Here is a 17,209-nt window from a genome sequence, read left to right on the forward strand (position 1 = left end):
AAAATTATGTTGGAATGATCATACTGTATGAGCTGATTGAACTGTATAACTGTGATTATTTTGAGCCTTGCTGGGTAAACCGCTCATTTGCTGTGAATGTGTGACAGTGATACTGTATGAAGAATGGGAACATGTGTGGCATGTAAATCTACAGTATTGTAAAGAGTATTTGTGGAGATTGGTGAACGTAACAAATGAAAGTCATCAGGGTGCGGAGACAATGTCTGGAAGAGGATAATGGGATTTAAACCTGTAAGCACTTAAATCCCTTATATCAGCAACAATGATCGGTGCTGCTTCCTGTGGTTGATCAGGGGTCTGACTCTATTACATGTCTGTAATAACGGAGTACACATAGCACCTCTACACTCATAGTAACCAGTGCATCTGCCTGGCCAAGAGGACACTGGCACCATGAACAAGCTTAAGGGCCGGAGGCAAAGCCTGTTCCCCAATTACAAACTTGGGGTCACAGCCCCTGCTCCCAAGGATCCTGAAGACTCTGAACTTCCCTTTGGCCAACACAGCTGGGTGAAACCATGGAATTCAATGCATGAGCTAAGTGGGGATATTTATGATGTTTATGCGGAGTATGACGATGAAGAAGATGATAAACCAATGTCCACCTCTAATAAACTGTCCTCTTCAACTAAAAATTACATGCTCAACATCAATGTGGGAGGCAAGGTCTACCAGATCTCTTACAAGGTTGCAGCAAAATATCCCAAGACAAGAATTGGCCGCCTTGCAACATATACTGACCACAGCAGGAAACTTGACCTCTGTGATGATTACACTGTGCAGAACAATGAATTTTTCTTTGACCGTGACCCAGACATCTTCCACAACATCTTTAACTTCTATAGAACTGGAGTGGTCTGGATTAAAGATGAGTTATGTCCACGCAATTTCTTGGAAGAGATCAACTACTGGGGGGTTCGCATCAAGAATACCCATCGATGCTGCCGCATCTCATTTGAGGAACGTCAAGATGAACTCAATGAACAGCTGAAGGTGCAAAGGGAGCTACAAGCAGAGGTGGAAACTGAGGAACATGAGGACCGATTTCAAGATATGGCTTTTGGGCATTCACGTTTCCTCATTTGGAATATGATGGAGAAGCCCTTCTCGTCAGTCACAGCCAAGCTCATGGCAGTTGCATCCAGTTTCTTTGTGCTGGTATCACTTGTGGCTATGACTCTTAACACAGTAGAAGAAATGCAGTATACAACTACAACTGGCCAGCTGAGTGGAAAGACCTACTGTGAGTATGTAGAGACTTTCTGCATTGCCTTTTTTACTATGGAGTATCTTCTCCGACTTGTGTCCACACCTGATCTCAAACACTTTGGAAAAAGCATGTTAAATGCTGTGGACCTGATTGCAATTCTTCCATTATATCTTCAGATGATCCTAGAGTGTTTTGAGAATGACAACTATAGGAAACATGGAAGTGACATAGAGACTGTTGGACGAGTAGGTAAATTGGGTCAGGTTCTACGTATCATGCGTCTTATGCGGATCTTTCGTATCCTAAAACTAGCACGTCACTCTACTGGACTTAGAGCCTTTGGCTTTACACTCCGGCAATGTTATCAGCAAGTGGGATGCCTTTTCCTCTTTATTGCTATGGGAATTTTTACCTTCTCTGCCATGGTGTACACCGTAGAACATGATGTGCATCAAACGAACTTCACCAGCATTCCACATGCATGGTGGTGGGCAGCTGTAAGTATTAATAAATATAGTCCACCTTTCGTGTTTGCAAACAGAGATGACTTTTCTGTGGGCGGAGCCAAACTGGTTGCAGAAAGTAACAGCTCCGCAGTAGCTGTGAGAAGTGTTTTAGCATTAAACTGTGATTTTTATGGATCTGGTGTTCTGTCAATATCTCATTCCCTTATGTTTCCCTTTAGTGCAATGTTTCTTATGGCGTTTTATTAAACGTTACGTTTATTTTTTAGCTTACGTGTTTGTTCTAAAACTATTATAAAAGTATTGTTTACACATACATTAAAAAGGCCTGTTTATATATTAATAACACTTTACATTGTGTGTGTGTGTGTGCGCTATATTTATTATGTAAACATAATAATTTTAGAACAAACAGGAAGAAGACATAAGCTAAGATATAAGGAACTAAAAAGAAATAATAGAAAACAAATGTGATATTAAAATGCTGATATTATTGCTTTTTCAGTATAAAAAAACATTTATTTTGAATAAATTATAAATTAAACGTGATGAAAACGCTATAAGAAACACATAGAGGGAACAGACTTCGACAGAACACCGGACATCTTCCCTACTTATTTTCTATTCTAATTATTAATAGATTTCCAGATGATTTCATCGCTCCAGTCTTTCCGTTTAAGGGCTTATTGCAAACCTACGTTAATCTTCAAATGGTGTCTTCAACGATGGTATTCTATAAAAATGAAAGCCATCTTTTTTGGCATTCATATTCTGACACATAACAGCACAACAGGACATTTTCTAGTGAGTTATCTTGCTTGTTTCACTCGTGTCTAATTCATTTCCACTGTTTTACTGCAACCACATTGCGCGTGCAGCTTGCAGTGATGTAACTGTGACGTCTACTCCAAAATGGTCTATAGTAATAAGTAAAATTCCAGCATATAAACTAAAGCTTGTAAAAGTGAAAGTGTTTTCAAAGTACTTTTTTAAAAAACACTGAAGCTAAATTGATATATATATTTAAAGCAGAAATATTACCATTAAAACCTAAATCTTAGATGGACAAAAACCTACTGTACAATGCTGATTGAGTCGCACTGGGAAGTTTTCCATAACCCAGTCCAAATCCATAACCAACCTTTGTGCTGTAATGCTATTAAAAGCATCCTCTCAGTTGTGTTGAGTCTAAAGCTGTAATGCAGAATTTGTCATAATTTGACCGCTCTTAAGCAGTAGGGGATTACTATTTCTTTTTTGTTTGAGTGACTTACAGTTCGCGTCTCGCTGATTTGTGACTGTAATGTTCAGACTATACATTTATTCCACAGGTGAGTATCTCCACTGTGGGCTATGGTGACATTTTTCCAGAGACTCATCTGGGCAGGATTTTTGCATTTGCCTGCATCTCTTTTGGCATTATTCTCAATGGAATGCCAATCTCAATCCTATTCAACAAATTCTCAGACTACTATACAAAGTTGAAAGCCTATGAATACACCTCCGCTATAAAGAATCGAGGAAAAGTAAGGTTTGTAAAAAGAGCTGCAAAGACATTTGAGGAACACTTCTAGAATGCTTTGTGTTACCACTTATTCACTCTCATACTGGGTACAATTGTATTGTTTTAAAGCTGCTGAATCAAAGCTGTAAAAAAAATCTTTATTTTAAAGACTGCTATTTTAGATGTCCACCTTCCTCAGGAAATATTTCTAAATAGTTAAAAGTTGGGTTTTGTGTGTGTGTGTGTGTGTGTGTGTGTGTGTGTGTGTGTGTGTGTGTATATGTATGTACACACACACATACTAGGGATGCACCGATACCGGTATCGGCCTTGATACCACATTTTCTAAAGTACTCTTACTCGTTTAAAGTCCCCCGATACCTGGAATCGATACCACGGTCTGAGAAATGTCTTTGAGCGGCGTGTAAGGGGTTAATGCCTCTTGTGTTGTCCAAAGAGGCAGAGTTTACAACAAACTAGAAAACTAGTCCTTTGTTTTTTTGTTAAAATATATGATTAAAGCTGTTACCTGTAAATTTAAATCATGTTTTTTTTTAACTACTCTGTATCGGCAAGTACTGAAATGCATGTACTCGTACTCATACTCGTATTTTAAAAAAGTGGTATCGGTGCATCCCTAATATATACACACATACAGAGTTGAACTCAAAATGTATTCTTTACCAGGATTTCTGAATGTATCACAATTCTTTATGGGTAATTCATAAAAAGTTACATCTTAAATACCAATTGTGGTATTTGGGGAAAAGCCTGCATTTTAGAGTTGTTACAAATCTTGTGATTAAAATTGTTAATTATCTTAGATGACTTGAGGCGAGCTTAGTTTTATTTATGCATGCCATGATTTTGATGTGAAATAAGACCCAAGATCCAGGTTTAATAACATTTACCAACATGTATGGTAAAGATCTTAAACTAAATAATAAAGACAAAGCCAGATATTCTTGTGTACTTGTGTATTCACACATCAGTAAAAATGTGCATATTTTAATTAATAGCTGATTTATGTAAGACAAAACTTCTGGTTTTAAACTTTAGGTCAGTTTTTCAAGCAAGACTTCAACTCCTTTAGAGTTCGACATCATCTGTAGTTGAGGAAGGATGCATTTGAGCCCAGCTTTTACTTCTTCAGCAACACTTTCATCTGCACTTTGAAGGAGGCTGTAGAAACCCAATCAAAACAAGCAGAATAAATAACAGTTGGTTCATTGAGTTTTATTAGTTTGAATTTAATTTTGAAAGTTGATTTTGGATCAAACATTTGATGATGGAGGATTGGTGGAAAAAGGACAAGGCCATAAAAAAGACCAGTAAGAAACAAATTCGCTGCTTGACACTTGAGGAGATTATGAAAGATTTAGATTATCAGATGCAGAGTGGAAAAAGTCTTAGCTTAAAGCTCCCTTTGAGGTTACCCAACCTTTTTAGTTAAGAAAGTGCTATACTGTAGCTTAAAGACAACGGGATGAAATAATGCAGCCCTCTTTAATGAATTCCTCTTCAACAGGATTTAAAAAGGCATGATGAACTAGCAAACTTGCTATGATGATACATGAAAAAGTCAATAGTATATTTAACAAGATGAAAGCCCTTCCTGTGAAAACCAGGTTAAAGTCCAAAAACCTATTTCTAAGATAACAAATATCTTAGGTGAAATATTTATTATACATTTTTTATTATTTCATTCTTAATATGAGATACCAAGGTTGTACTGTCACAACTATTATGTAGGATAATTTAATGTTAAAAATAGTAAATCATAAAAATATGACTTTAGCTGCAAGGTCACATATTTAACCACCCAGTGAACAATGATTATTGCACTTCTCTATATAAATGACTGGACTGCACATGACTTCACAATTGTGAAGCCACCGCGCCGCTAAGTTGGTATGCCCAAACATTCTATTAAATCAACAGACAACCGTAATCAGATTTTAATTATAAAACATCACTTTACTAGTCTCTGTTTTTATATTGAAGTCTCCCTGTACATTATTACAAACTTCCTAATCATGTACATAGTTATGCACTGAATATTGTACATTTTGCTTTATAAAAAGTAAATTACTATACATTCATCTTCATTACAGTATCAGATCAGCGGACAGACTGCAGCATATTTAGAATTAATGACAAACATGCTCATTCTGAAATTTAAATGAATAACCATGCTTTGTACCGTATGTGAATGCAATAATTTGCTGATCTTTACAAGTTACCTACATTAATTCAGAGAAATAACGCTGACCGTGTAGCTTACTGTCAAAAAACTTTATTTACACCTCTGTCATTAACAGAATTCAGCAGACACACTCACATTAACGTTTTTTATAAATCCCTTATCCTGCCCGATTAAAACAAACATTGCATATAACAACAGGGGCCCGTTTCAATATGGAGGTTCAATTAACACTGAGATAGGAAACTCTTGAGTTAAAAATTGAACTCAGAGTAAGTCAACTCAGAGTTTTCAGTTACAGAACAGCTGATCTGAGTTAGTTCAATCGACTCGGAGTAGGTTGACTCTGAGTTAAGCGCGTGCACAACCACTATGAAAAGCCATCAATGGAGCTCAGATATTAGGATTTACCATGGCAACAGCACGTGACAAAGAGGTCTTAATTATTTTTACTACTAAAACTGAAAGTGTTGCTGCAAGTGTTCAATAACTACGAGCATACTACTTTGCTCGGCGCAAGCCACTGAAATGAATGTTTTTCATAGTGCAGCGCACACCACATCCTATGTGAAAGCCGCATAAGACTTTGGCATAAAAGGCTTCAAACTTTACATATGTTTGTCATGAATAAAACTGAAATATGCCAAGCCGGTATTCAAACACAGTACATTTGATTGTAACTTAAAGACCGCTAAAAATATTTTACAATGTACATAAAAAAAAATGCACACAATGAATGTGCTAAAAGCAACTAACAAGATTAAACACTGCTACTCCTTTAAGTTTACAGGATAAAACTGCTCCCGACCAGGTTAGGTTCACAGAGTAAGTTACTCTGGAAACAGACCTGCTGTCTCAGGTTTAACCTACCTCATTTCAGGGTTAACATACTCAGAGTTTTCACTTAACCACCTTTTTGAAACGTGCCCCAGAATTAACAATTAATTTACATACAAATATCCTAAAAATTTATTTTGTGCGACTAATACGCTGTAAACCGGTTGAATTTAGATCATTATTTTGAATGTAAAAGTCAATGACACCCTCTGGGTTGGGCTTACCCAGATGACCGCTTGAACTCTGTGCTGGCTTCACCTCACATTGTTATGTGAAGCGTTCTATGCGCAATCCAGTCATTTATATAGATCAGTGGTTAGCTTGCTTACACCCATTAATTAGAAGCAAGCATTTAATTGAAGAAGATAAAACTAGGCAGTTTAAATGTTTAAACTCACCAACAAAGAACTATGGCACCACGGTTGACTGAAGCCCATGTCTTGAGGTTCTCTAACCCCACCATCTCCAAAAGAATTCTGGAGAAACGGTCTGTGGACCAGAATTAAGAGTTATTTAAAATAAAACCTATTAACTTCATAAAGCTTGCAAATTTAGAAAACCACCTTCAGGAGTAAAAAACAACAACATCCAATTTACTGCATTAAAATTGTTAAGGAATCAAGAATAGCCTTAAAACCATGTTTATACAGTGTTTCCCATACATAGGCTCTACTTGGGCGCTGCGCCCAGGTAAATTGCAACCCGCCCAGGTAAAAAAAAATCACTTTACGAATTTCCGTATTTTCTGAACTCGACTGGATGACCCGTGTTTTGGAGAGAGAGAGAGAGAGAGAGAGAGAGAGAGAGAGAGAGAGAGAGAGAGAGAGAGAGAGAGCGAGAGAGCGAGAGAGAGAGAGAGCGAGAGAGAGAGAGAGCGAGAGAGAGAGAGAGCGAGAGAGAGAGAGCGCGAGAGAGAGAGAGCGCGAGAGAGAGAGAGCGCGAGAGAGAGAGAGCGCGAGAGAGAGAGAGCGCGAGAGAGAGAGAGCGCGCGAGAGAGAGAGAGCGCGCGAGAGAGAGAGCGCGCGAGAGAGAGAGCGCGCGAGAGAGAGAGCGCGAGAGAGAGGTGGGGGTCGGGTGACCGTGAAGATGATGCACGCGTCATAAACTCATCATCCAGCGCGGCAAACTGGATCAACTGCAGCAGCACATACGGAGCAGCCAGGGAACACACTGCGACCAAAATGGTCGCATATGCTTATGTGCATATGTGTTTATAGCATCTTAGTTGGCTTCATTTTGCGTGCAAGCACGTTGTGTCTCTCCGGTTGAGTGTCCGTTCACGTGCTCTCTGTTTCTCAATGAATTGGGCGCGACGCGAAGCAACCTCAGTGTCACATAGTATCCTTTCATGTTTCTGAACTTGAGCAGAGTTTTACCATTAGAGGTCTTTCTTCACTGAGGACGCGGGACCCGTACGGTTCCGGGTTTATATTTTAAATGGTCAGATGGGTCCGGGTCGGTCCTAGTTCATTACTTCGGGTCCCAAGTCTGATTAATATTGTGTGTAAAACCCGAGTCGATCGGAGAACGGCCGTGAGCGCTACCGCGCTAAAGCTCGAGTGCTGTTTCAGCGTGCCTCCGGTTTCTATGGCGATAGCAACTGGCTCTTGTCACGACCACCCGCCGCTTCATTTTCTTTATCCCATTTTTTTATAATCATACTATTAATAGACAATATCTTTACTAAAATCTAAACAGTTTGCACAGAGATTGTAGCAAAAAGCAGTGCTAATACTGAATGAGCAAAGCTCTAGCTGACTCAGGATATAAAAAACGCAAAGCTGTAATGTAAAGTCTGTCATCGGGACAGCAAGTAGACTTTTAAATCTGAAATAATTAGTGGATTAAGCTTTTTTTAATCGGCAAAAGAGAAATAGAAAGCAGAAGCAGTAAAAGTGCCTATCTAATATAAATTATTACCATTATAACATCAATCACATTTATAATCTATAGACCTGCACTGTCTATATAGGCTATAGTATACATAGTATTGTATATAATTGAGTTTGATAAAAGGGGTCATCAAATTGCTTCATATATTAGTTCAAAAACATAAAGTGTTTTCGTGGTGCTTTGACAAACAGTGTCAGCTTTGTTTATGGCAAAAAAAGTTTGGGGTGGTTAGATTAATGAACTATAATGTGAAATTAATATGAATGTTTTATAAATCAAAGTATTGTGTTGTGTCACACATTATTAGTTCTTTGTTACATGTATAGTAGACCATTTTTTGTCGGTGGATAATAATGATTGCCCTTTTCACCAGCTACCACCACAAGTAAATTTCAGATCTGTGGGAAACACTGTTATAAAATAAATCAAAATTGAGATTTTGATGTTTTATACCGTCTTTTCCTGCCTCCTTCATCTTGGCATCTTGTTCAATCAACCACTTCAACACCAAGTGACCAGCGGGATGTTCTGCCATATGCAACTGTAATACAGAAGAGACAGTTATACAGACTATACACATTGTATACATTTATATAGCATTATACTATGCATTTAATGTCTATGGACAAAATGCAATAATTTGCAAATCTCATAAACCCATTGTTTATCTACAATAGAACATACAGAATTTTTTAAACCAAGAGAACCTGGAGAAATTTATGGGCCCTCATGTGTCACTGCATTAAAAACATGTTCTATTTTGAATAAAATATGGATTTGAGATTTTCAAACATTGCATATTGTTTTCAAACGTGTGGAAGATAATGTCATTAAAAATTTGATGTACAACGATCTATCCAAAATTACATAATTAATGTGGCTGCCAGAATTAATTTGATTTCTATAGGACTTTTCACAATGTGTACTGTTGCAATGTAGCTTTACCTGGCCATCTACTCCACCTGGTACAAAGGGCTCAGCTGCCAGGTTTGCTACGGCCTTCATAGCAGGCCTGAGATCTCCGATTGCAGACCCCAAGATATCACTGACAGCCACACTACTTGATTTATCCATGACCATAGACTGAGTGTTTTCACACAGATACTGTAGCAGAGGATAAGAAACAGCTTCCAACAGCTCTCTTCGCCTGATCACTACATCCTTCTTACTGCAAAAAAGCAAATTTATTTGGCATATGAGCACAAATGCCACTGTGTCAACTGGCAGAAGTGACTTACCTGTGGGTGTTACCGTCACCTTTCTCAAGCACCTTAACAATCTCGGGCAATAGGTGGGCAGGGTCTCTTGGGCTTAGCAGGTAAAGAAGCACTTTTTTTCCATGTTTATTGCTGATTATTTCAGACAAGGAGTCAAAAATCTCCTGCAAGAAGGGACACAAAAGAAACAAATTAATACAAATCATAAGCTCGATTTAATTAAAGTGGAATAAAGGTAAACACGGCTTACCGTGATTATGATCTGTTTAACCAGTTTGGTGTCATCAATGCAATCAAAGGCTGCTAGAAGTACTAGGTGAGCATATTCACCCTTTAAAACAAATATTACAAGTCATTTTAGTATTTTCACATTAGAAAAACTTTTCCCACTACTTGGTGAATCTCATCAGCCTGTCATCAAGAACATGTCTGCATTTTATTAGATATTTACTGATGTACAGAGAACATCATCTTAAAATATTGAACAAACTTAAGTGTAATGAAAACTTCAGAAAATTGTGCATAATTAAAGTCCCCAAAAAAATCATTTGATACTTTAGCTTCCCAAATATTCCAAGCTATAAGGGAAACTAAATGCTAACAGCCATTTGGGGGGGATTCAATATCCCCCACTAATTCCCAGTTTCAGTAAAAAGTACATTAACACAACTGAACAAAGCTATGCATTTCAAGGAAACTAGTGTGGGTCTTTAAAAATATCACAATACAAATTTTCTTACTAAATTCCAAAATATAATTCTCAATTTTTTAACTGACTTTTTGTTAAAAATGTTTTTATGAGATTTACCCATTTGTAAATTTAAATAGTGTAAGAGCCTGCTTACCATTGCAAACTTTGAAATGTATGTTTTCATAGTTTTTACTATTACTTTTCGGTCCTAGAAAGATCAAGCAGACAGAAATGCATGTTACACAAAAATGACACAACAGAAACAATAAACTAATGTGAAACACTCTTAATATGCATTAACCTTGGGCGTGCCGTGCCATAAGCAGTGCATAGTAACCCTGGCTCCATCATGTGTATGTGCCATATACACTACTGCCTCTCTGATGGACTCGATCATCTCCTGTGATGCGCGCGCGCACACATACACACACACACACCACTGAAATTAGCAAAAAAAGTCAAACAATTGATAATAAATGTTGCTATCGCTTATCACAAAACATACTGTTCTCTGTTTGGCTGGTGCATGCTCAAAGAAGTCAAGAAAAACTTTGTGGACCAGTGAGTGTTTAATTACAGCCTCCCTGTAAACAGACAGTAGTGTATTAATTTAGACTGCATTCAATAAACAATTTAAGTATGAGTGGAGTATGATCATGTGAAGAACTCACTTCTGTGCCATTGGTGTGAGAATCTGCTTCATTTCCTCTATTATACTCTCCAGCTTATCTGGGCTATTTTCCAAAACTTTCTCTAATGTAGGACAAACTGTGGACTGAGAAAAATAAATAGCAAGCATACATACAAGGTTTGGCCAAATACCACAATAAGTGAAACACTATTCTCATACCAATTTCAAATAACATCAAGAAAATGTAAAGTAATATTTAAGTGAATCTGCCTGAGGCTGTCAAGCTATTATTCAAGTAAACAGTACTGAAGTACTATTTAAAAAAATGTAGAAGCAGAACAAACAAGATTATTTAAACATTAAAATAAACATAAAAAATTAGAAATTTCCTGTATGAATTGGATATAACACACTAATACTTATTAAAGTACATGCTGACAGGAAGCAAAGATGTTGGGTACTGAACTCTGTAGTATACCAATACCAATTAACTTATTTTCATTTGGATCTGTACTTTGGACATCCATAAAAAATTGTTTCTGACAATGATTTTATTTTATATGCTCAAATTGGCAACAAACAAAATAAAACAAAAACAGCATATAGATTGTATTTGTATTTTCTTCAGAAACTGCGCTTACTTTGCAGACTTGGAATGTGTTGCCATAGAGCTCCTCAGTGAGCATGAGTCTTTGTGAGAGAATGGCTTTATCATTGTATGCGTACTCCACCACTGAAGACGCCTCTGAGTGTCTGAGCATCTGTCTGACCTTCCCCTTAAAAGCCAACATCACGTCACCCACCTGCTGCTTATTCCTGCGGTAGAAAAGAGTGGAGAGAAAGTTAGCACCATTCAAAAATTGTTCAGCTTATACAATGAGCCGATATGCTAAATGAATGGTGGCATTATGACGACCCACTTCAAAGGATCCAATCAGTTCTCTACAGACAAATCCAGTCCTGCCTTATTTCATTTCAGAAGACGGTTTCACTCAGATATACATCACCACTGGTACGAACAGTAACAACCTTTGTACAGGCATGTGATTGGCCAAGGACAAAAAAGAAGGAAGGAACCCAACAGAAAAAAAAACATAAATCTGTATTTTTACGGAAAAATCACATCCCTGTTTGTATTTAAACTTATGCAAAACATTTCATTATCCTGAACAATGCTAATATATATTTTTCTTTGGTAGATATTATGATTATTATCAACAAGATAGTAAGTCAAATATCCATTGTTCATGTAGGCATGTAACAACTACCACTTTTTGGTTTGTTGGCACTGTAAGAGCTTTCCCATATTCTGAGATTTACTGTGTTTTTCTGTGTGTATGTAAGTAGGTTTAAAAATATGCATATTATCGTAACAGCACCACTAATATAACAATCCAATTACAGCCCTAAAGACAAATATCTTTACAGTTAGTATCACTAATATAAATCTTCAGGAAGTTAATTAGGGCTGAGCGATTATCCAGATTTTTTTCGATTCATTCAAGTTTACGTTTTGACTTATAATTTTGAGAATCGAGATTTTCAATGGAAGTTCGTTACACTTCAAGTAAAACAGGGCAAGCAACCTCATGGATTACACAGCAGGGTTAGACTGCATTGAAAATGAAGCCGCCCAGGCAGAATTTTTGAACTCCGAAACCAATTAGGCGATATTATTTTATGCACTTTTGTTCCGTGTATGATGTGGGAGAAGTAATAGAGCGATCTTCGTGCACGATCTGTCCATCAGCTCTTTTCTTCAAAAGCAACAAGCAAAGGTACAGATGACTGAAACCATGAACTAAACCCGACGTGGCAGTTATACCTGCTGAAATATAGCTGCACATGAAACATTGTCTGCATGGAGTGCTCGTCTGAATGAAGTGCATGCAATGGTCCGAGCAAATACAGTAAATAGCCTATAAAAAAGGTTTGTGGTGTCCTCGTTGGCAAGGTGAACAGCGTGACTAGAAATGTATGATTCACAAACTAGTAATGACTTATTGTAAAATTCATTTTAAAGAATGGTAAAAAAAAAAGTCCATCACGATGAGCATACATTAAAATTTTGTCAATAATTTTGATAATGAAAATCTAACCAAATTTTAAAGAATCACAGGAGAATGTTATGAATAGTTTAAAAAAACATGTTTATCATGTGATCTGAGATTATGACTGTGTACAGTCATAACAGTAACAGTACTATAAATATAATATTCTGATAACATTGCTGAAAACTATTTTTACTGTAACACACTGTATTTACATCTTATAAAAATTTAAAAAGCATATTTGTTTAATAGCACTATGCAATTTACATTTAGATTACAATCCTACAACAATTTTTAAGTCAGTACTACTAATATACACACATCTTATAGAAAATGTAATACACAAGCTTGTTTGATGGTGCAATAATTTTAAAGGTCTGAAAGTTTTGTGTGGTTGATCTGCTAATATCCTTTAATATTTTAATAATACCTCTGCTTAAAGCTCTGGTTGACTGTTAAGCTTTGCAACAATGAAAAATTGTAAAAAAGCACAACAGAAATCATTTAGCATAAAACTGTTAACTGGACAGCCCTGCAGTGACAAAAGAGCCTCTGACACGTCAGAAAGCAAGGTTTCTACCAGTGTGGAAGCTATTTGATGGAAAGAACACATAAAACAATCTAACCTCAGTTTTCATTGATTGTTTTGTTCACAAATGGCTCACTGGCATTTTTCAGTGTATAAATATAAATTCCAGAAAAAAAGACCTAGTGTCAATGGGTATTGTTCAGTGATTTAAAATATATATATGCATAGCATATATTTAGTCCATTTATTGAGTAAAAAATTAGCTCATGAAATTAAAGTGACTTACCCATACATTAGAAACTTCTTCACAATGTTTCTAGCATATTTCGATTTACTCAATTCCACAAAGTGATCTACAGAGAAAACAAAAGTTTAAGGATGATAAGACAGATTCTTCAAACACTCAACTGAAAAGAACACCAACCTCTGAGTTCATCAAAGACCTCCTCCCTCTGTTTGTCATTGCCAAACTGAATAAAACACTGCAGCACCCGTGTGGAATCATGAGCAAATGCAATCTAGCAAAGACAACCACAAAAAGAGAAGGTACATTAGAAATCTAGTATCACTTTAACTGTGTCTCAATTCGAAGGTTGGGTCCAGACTTCAAAGGTGTGGACTTCAAAAAGGATGCAGTCCTTAAAGGTCCCATTTTTCCTGCGTTTTGGAAGCTATAATTGCGTTTACGGTGCACAATACAATATGTGTTCATGTTTCATGTTAAAAAAAAACAAAATGTTTCACACAATTTACTTATGTCTTAAAAACCGGCTCATGTCCCTCATTCAGAAATACGTAACGAGTTCTGATTGTGTAGCTTGTTTTGTGTGTTGTGATTCGACAGCAGCTTAGCTTAGCCAGAGCCATTTGAGCTTAGCTAGTGACTGCTGTATTCCTGTGGGTGGAGTTTAGTCAAAAACTCTAATATTGACGTCATTTAACTGGTAAGTAGAGGGCTGTAGTCCAAACCGGCCATTTGCTGTAGGCTTTGAAAACCGAACTCTGTTAAAGAAAATATATCGCTTGGCATTGAACTTTGATGTTTATAATTTTGCAGGTATTATTTATGCTCTAAAAGCAACATTACACCCTAACTAAAGTTTGATAAATGGGATCAACCGGACATTTAAAAAGGACGATGCATTTTGAGGATGCATTCGAAGAAGACTTTGAATAGGGACAGGCTGTTTCTGGATTCAAAACTTCTTTTCAGGGTCTATATACAGATTTTAAAACAGCTTATTCTCAACTTGATGTTAATTTTAATTAAGAGTTCACAATCATTTTAATCTGACAGTTTGTGAAGCATGTTTATAAACGTACAATAATGCAATCTTTCAAAAAAAGCCACAACCCATACAGCAGTGGTTCCCAACCTTTTTCACTTCAAGGCCCCCTAGTTGCCCACAACAATATTTAAAATTTAAATAAAATGTTTAAAAATACCGTTTTAATTTTGCCTTGAACAAGATTTTGCAGTTCTGTCATGAGTTTGGTCCTTTTTTCTTTATCACAGTCTTTCCTATAATCCCACAAAAAAAAAAACTGTTAAAAAGAATTAAACAAACATTTATACCCAGGGTTTCCCGCAGAAAATTTGTTAGTTAAGGTGGTAGGGTTGGGCAGGTGGGCGGGCCGGGGGCGTGGCAATCAAAGGGGCGTACGCATCATGATGAAAATATTTTTATTTAAAACACTCAAATAAAACTCAATTTTAAAGAAACTATGACAGAAAATTAACACATACTAGATTATTAATGAATTAAATGTTTTATCAACAGGCTAGTTATCCTCCAGACATTGACGGACCATGTCTTTCTCTCATTTCGGCCATGTGGCGCGTGCCCGCTCGCAGTGTGAAGTACGTCCACGCTATTCTCCGAGATGCACTTGACAGCCTTTTGTGCAGCATTTTTTTTGGACGACCTTGTTAAGGTGGTAGGGTATCCCAGATTAGGTGGGCCGCCCGAACTGAAAAGTGCTGCGGGAAACCCTGTATTCCATAACCATGCAAAGTCATTCATATAAAACACTTACCGTCTTACTATTTCCCACACTTGTTTAGCTCTGTTTATAATTTGGTAACTATGCTTTTTATCATTCTGTTGACGATTCTGTTTCAATTCTTTCTTTTTCTGTTTGAATTCATCCCACTTGGGTTTCTTTCCTTCTGGCCCTGTAAATAACAAAATAGCTTTTGATTAAGCAACACCAGAGTAAAAACACAAAAATATAAAACAATAATATATTTGATATCAATGTTTGTACCTTCTTCCTTGCTTCGACCATCAAATTGTTTTCTCTTTCTATTGAACTTGCTGTTTGTGGGTTTTTTGTTGAATTTCTGTGGTCCTCCAACACCCCCTGGTTTTTTAAAACTCTTCCCTGTGATTAAATTATGAGGTCTGAATTGGGGTTTTCCTGACATTAAACACAGTAAACATAGAAATCAGTGCAAATGCACTGATTTCTATGTTTACTGTGTTTAATGTCAGGAAAACCCCAAATGGCTAACATTTTAATAGGAATAGATTTGATCTATGTAGATTTAAACATAGATGAACATGTATGAAAGTGTATGAAAATTATCCAGATATTTAAAATGTGGTGTTAAAAAAGTATGGATTATTTTAAAAAAAAATCATATAAAATTTTAATTGATGATCTGATTACTTTATCTACTTTTGAGTTTAGCATCTTTGCAGCATCTAAATCTGTATAATACGTTTTTAACATGTAGTTATGGTTGAAAAGATGGCTGTTACAGATATGTGGTTTCTGTAGCACGCATACGCATTTTCTTTTTTACATTATTTCCATTACTTAACTACATTTGATCATAATTGTTCGGGTTGAATTTATTTAAATGTATATGACCTAACGTTAAGCATCATACAGAGTCGTGCACTATTTAAGGTACCTTTTGATTTAAATGTCTTCTTTCCATCCTTAGGGGTGAATGATTTCTTTCTCGTCTTAGCTTCCATAGTGAACTGCAAAATAAACGGTTGGTTAAGTATTGATTTAGGTTCTTTTTAATCGATTAAATGGACAAAACTGTGTAAATTAAGGATGGCTAACGCAACGACCGTTAAACATAACACACAAGAAGCTTGATGAATGTTAAAATACACTTGTATACATACATAGTTCTTGTCATAAACGATAACATTTTACAAGACACGTTTCACTACTTACCCATGTGTACAGACAAATCCCTGAACGACACCTGAAATCCACCACAAGTGTCGTAACAAAGTGTAAAGATAGTCCGTTTGCGACAGTTGTGCCTCGAAACCAGGGGGGCAGGGTTTTATATTTTATTGAAGCAGCCCTGGGAACCGCCATTAGCTAGCGGACCCCATAGATATCATATAGAAGACTAGTGCTGCGTCCGAAACCGCCTACTACATACTATATAGTACGCGAAAAGCAGTAGGCGAGGCGAGTAGTATGTCCCATAGATATGTATATAAAGGCTAGATGGCTCAAGGCGGAGTCAGCTGTGTCGTCACTTGGCGGCCATCTTAGGTCAGTGCTGCCATAGTGCTGCTCCCTGCTGCTGTGGATGGAAGGTGAGTGACATACGCCAACTAAAATGCTCGTAACTTGCTGAATTCTTGACGGATTTACAAACGGTTTGGTTTTTTACAAACGTTATTAGCGTGGCTATAATTATGGATGCTTTAACATGTTTCATGAATTTTTTATTTATTTTTAGTATACGTATTCAGTGTCATAGGTACATCTTTGACGTTTATAACAAACCAATCCGTTTGAAAATCGGTAAAAAATTAAGCAAGTTATGGTCATTTAAAAGTACCTGCATCATTAAAACTCAATGCTACGAGTGAGCGAGCGCCCTGTCCTAAGATGGCCGCCAAAATGCGGACGTTCAACTCAATTGGCCATCAGCGCGGACGAGCCATCTAGCCTTTATATACATATCTATGGTATG

General features: G+C 36.9%; 2 protein-coding genes across 6 annotated transcripts; one reads left to right on the plus strand and one right to left on the minus strand.

Annotated features, from left to right (window-relative positions):
* The first annotated feature begins 141 nt into the window (after positions 1–141).
* On the plus strand, positions 142–4,161 carry kcnv2a (potassium channel, subfamily V, member 2a). Of its 3 annotated transcripts, none has more exons than XR_010544801.2 (2): positions 142–2,499; positions 3,027–3,164. XR_010544801.2 is itself a non-coding variant. In XM_065290201.2 (2 exons), exons 1-2 carry the CDS (start codon positions 415–417, stop codon positions 3,267–3,269), a joined length of 1,557 nt encoding a protein of 518 aa, XP_065146273.1. In that variant the 5' UTR covers positions 142–414; the 3' UTR covers positions 3,270–4,161. The 3 variants fall into 3 exon arrangements, 2 of the variants coding, with proteins under 2 accessions (XP_065146273.1, XP_065146274.1); XM_065290201.2 differs by having other exon boundaries at positions 142–1,728; positions 3,027–4,161; XM_065290202.2 differs by having other exon boundaries at positions 142–1,728; positions 2,336–3,164.
* On the minus strand, positions 4,160–16,602 carry pum3 (pumilio RNA-binding family member 3). 3 transcript variants are annotated; one of them, XM_065290198.2, is made up of 18 exons: positions 16,450–16,602; positions 16,172–16,244; positions 15,520–15,672; positions 15,289–15,427; positions 14,698–14,773; positions 13,676–13,769; positions 13,538–13,604; positions 11,313–11,487; positions 10,712–10,815; positions 10,546–10,624; positions 10,342–10,440; positions 10,195–10,248; positions 9,600–9,680; positions 9,371–9,513; positions 9,078–9,300; positions 8,586–8,673; positions 6,638–6,728; positions 4,160–4,381 (listed from the first exon to the last, which is right to left on the minus strand). In XM_065290198.2, the coding sequence occupies exons 1-18, from the start codon at positions 16,597–16,599 to the stop codon at positions 4,255–4,257; spliced, it is 2,016 nt and encodes a 671-aa protein (XP_065146270.1). In that variant the 5' UTR covers positions 16,600–16,602; the 3' UTR covers positions 4,160–4,254. The 3 variants fall into 3 exon arrangements, with proteins under 3 accessions (XP_065146270.1, XP_065146271.1, XP_065146272.1); XM_065290199.2 differs by having other exon boundaries at positions 15,520–15,636; positions 16,450–16,601; XM_065290200.2 differs by lacking the exon at positions 16,450–16,602 and having other exon boundaries at positions 15,520–15,636; positions 16,172–16,443.
* Positions 16,603–17,209: the final 607 nt, after the last annotated feature.

The sequence above is a fragment of the Paramisgurnus dabryanus genome, chromosome 10 (genome assembly GCF_030506205.2).
Source record: "Paramisgurnus dabryanus chromosome 10, PD_genome_1.1, whole genome shotgun sequence".
Lineage (NCBI taxonomy): Eukaryota > Metazoa > Chordata > Actinopteri > Cypriniformes > Cobitidae > Paramisgurnus > Paramisgurnus dabryanus.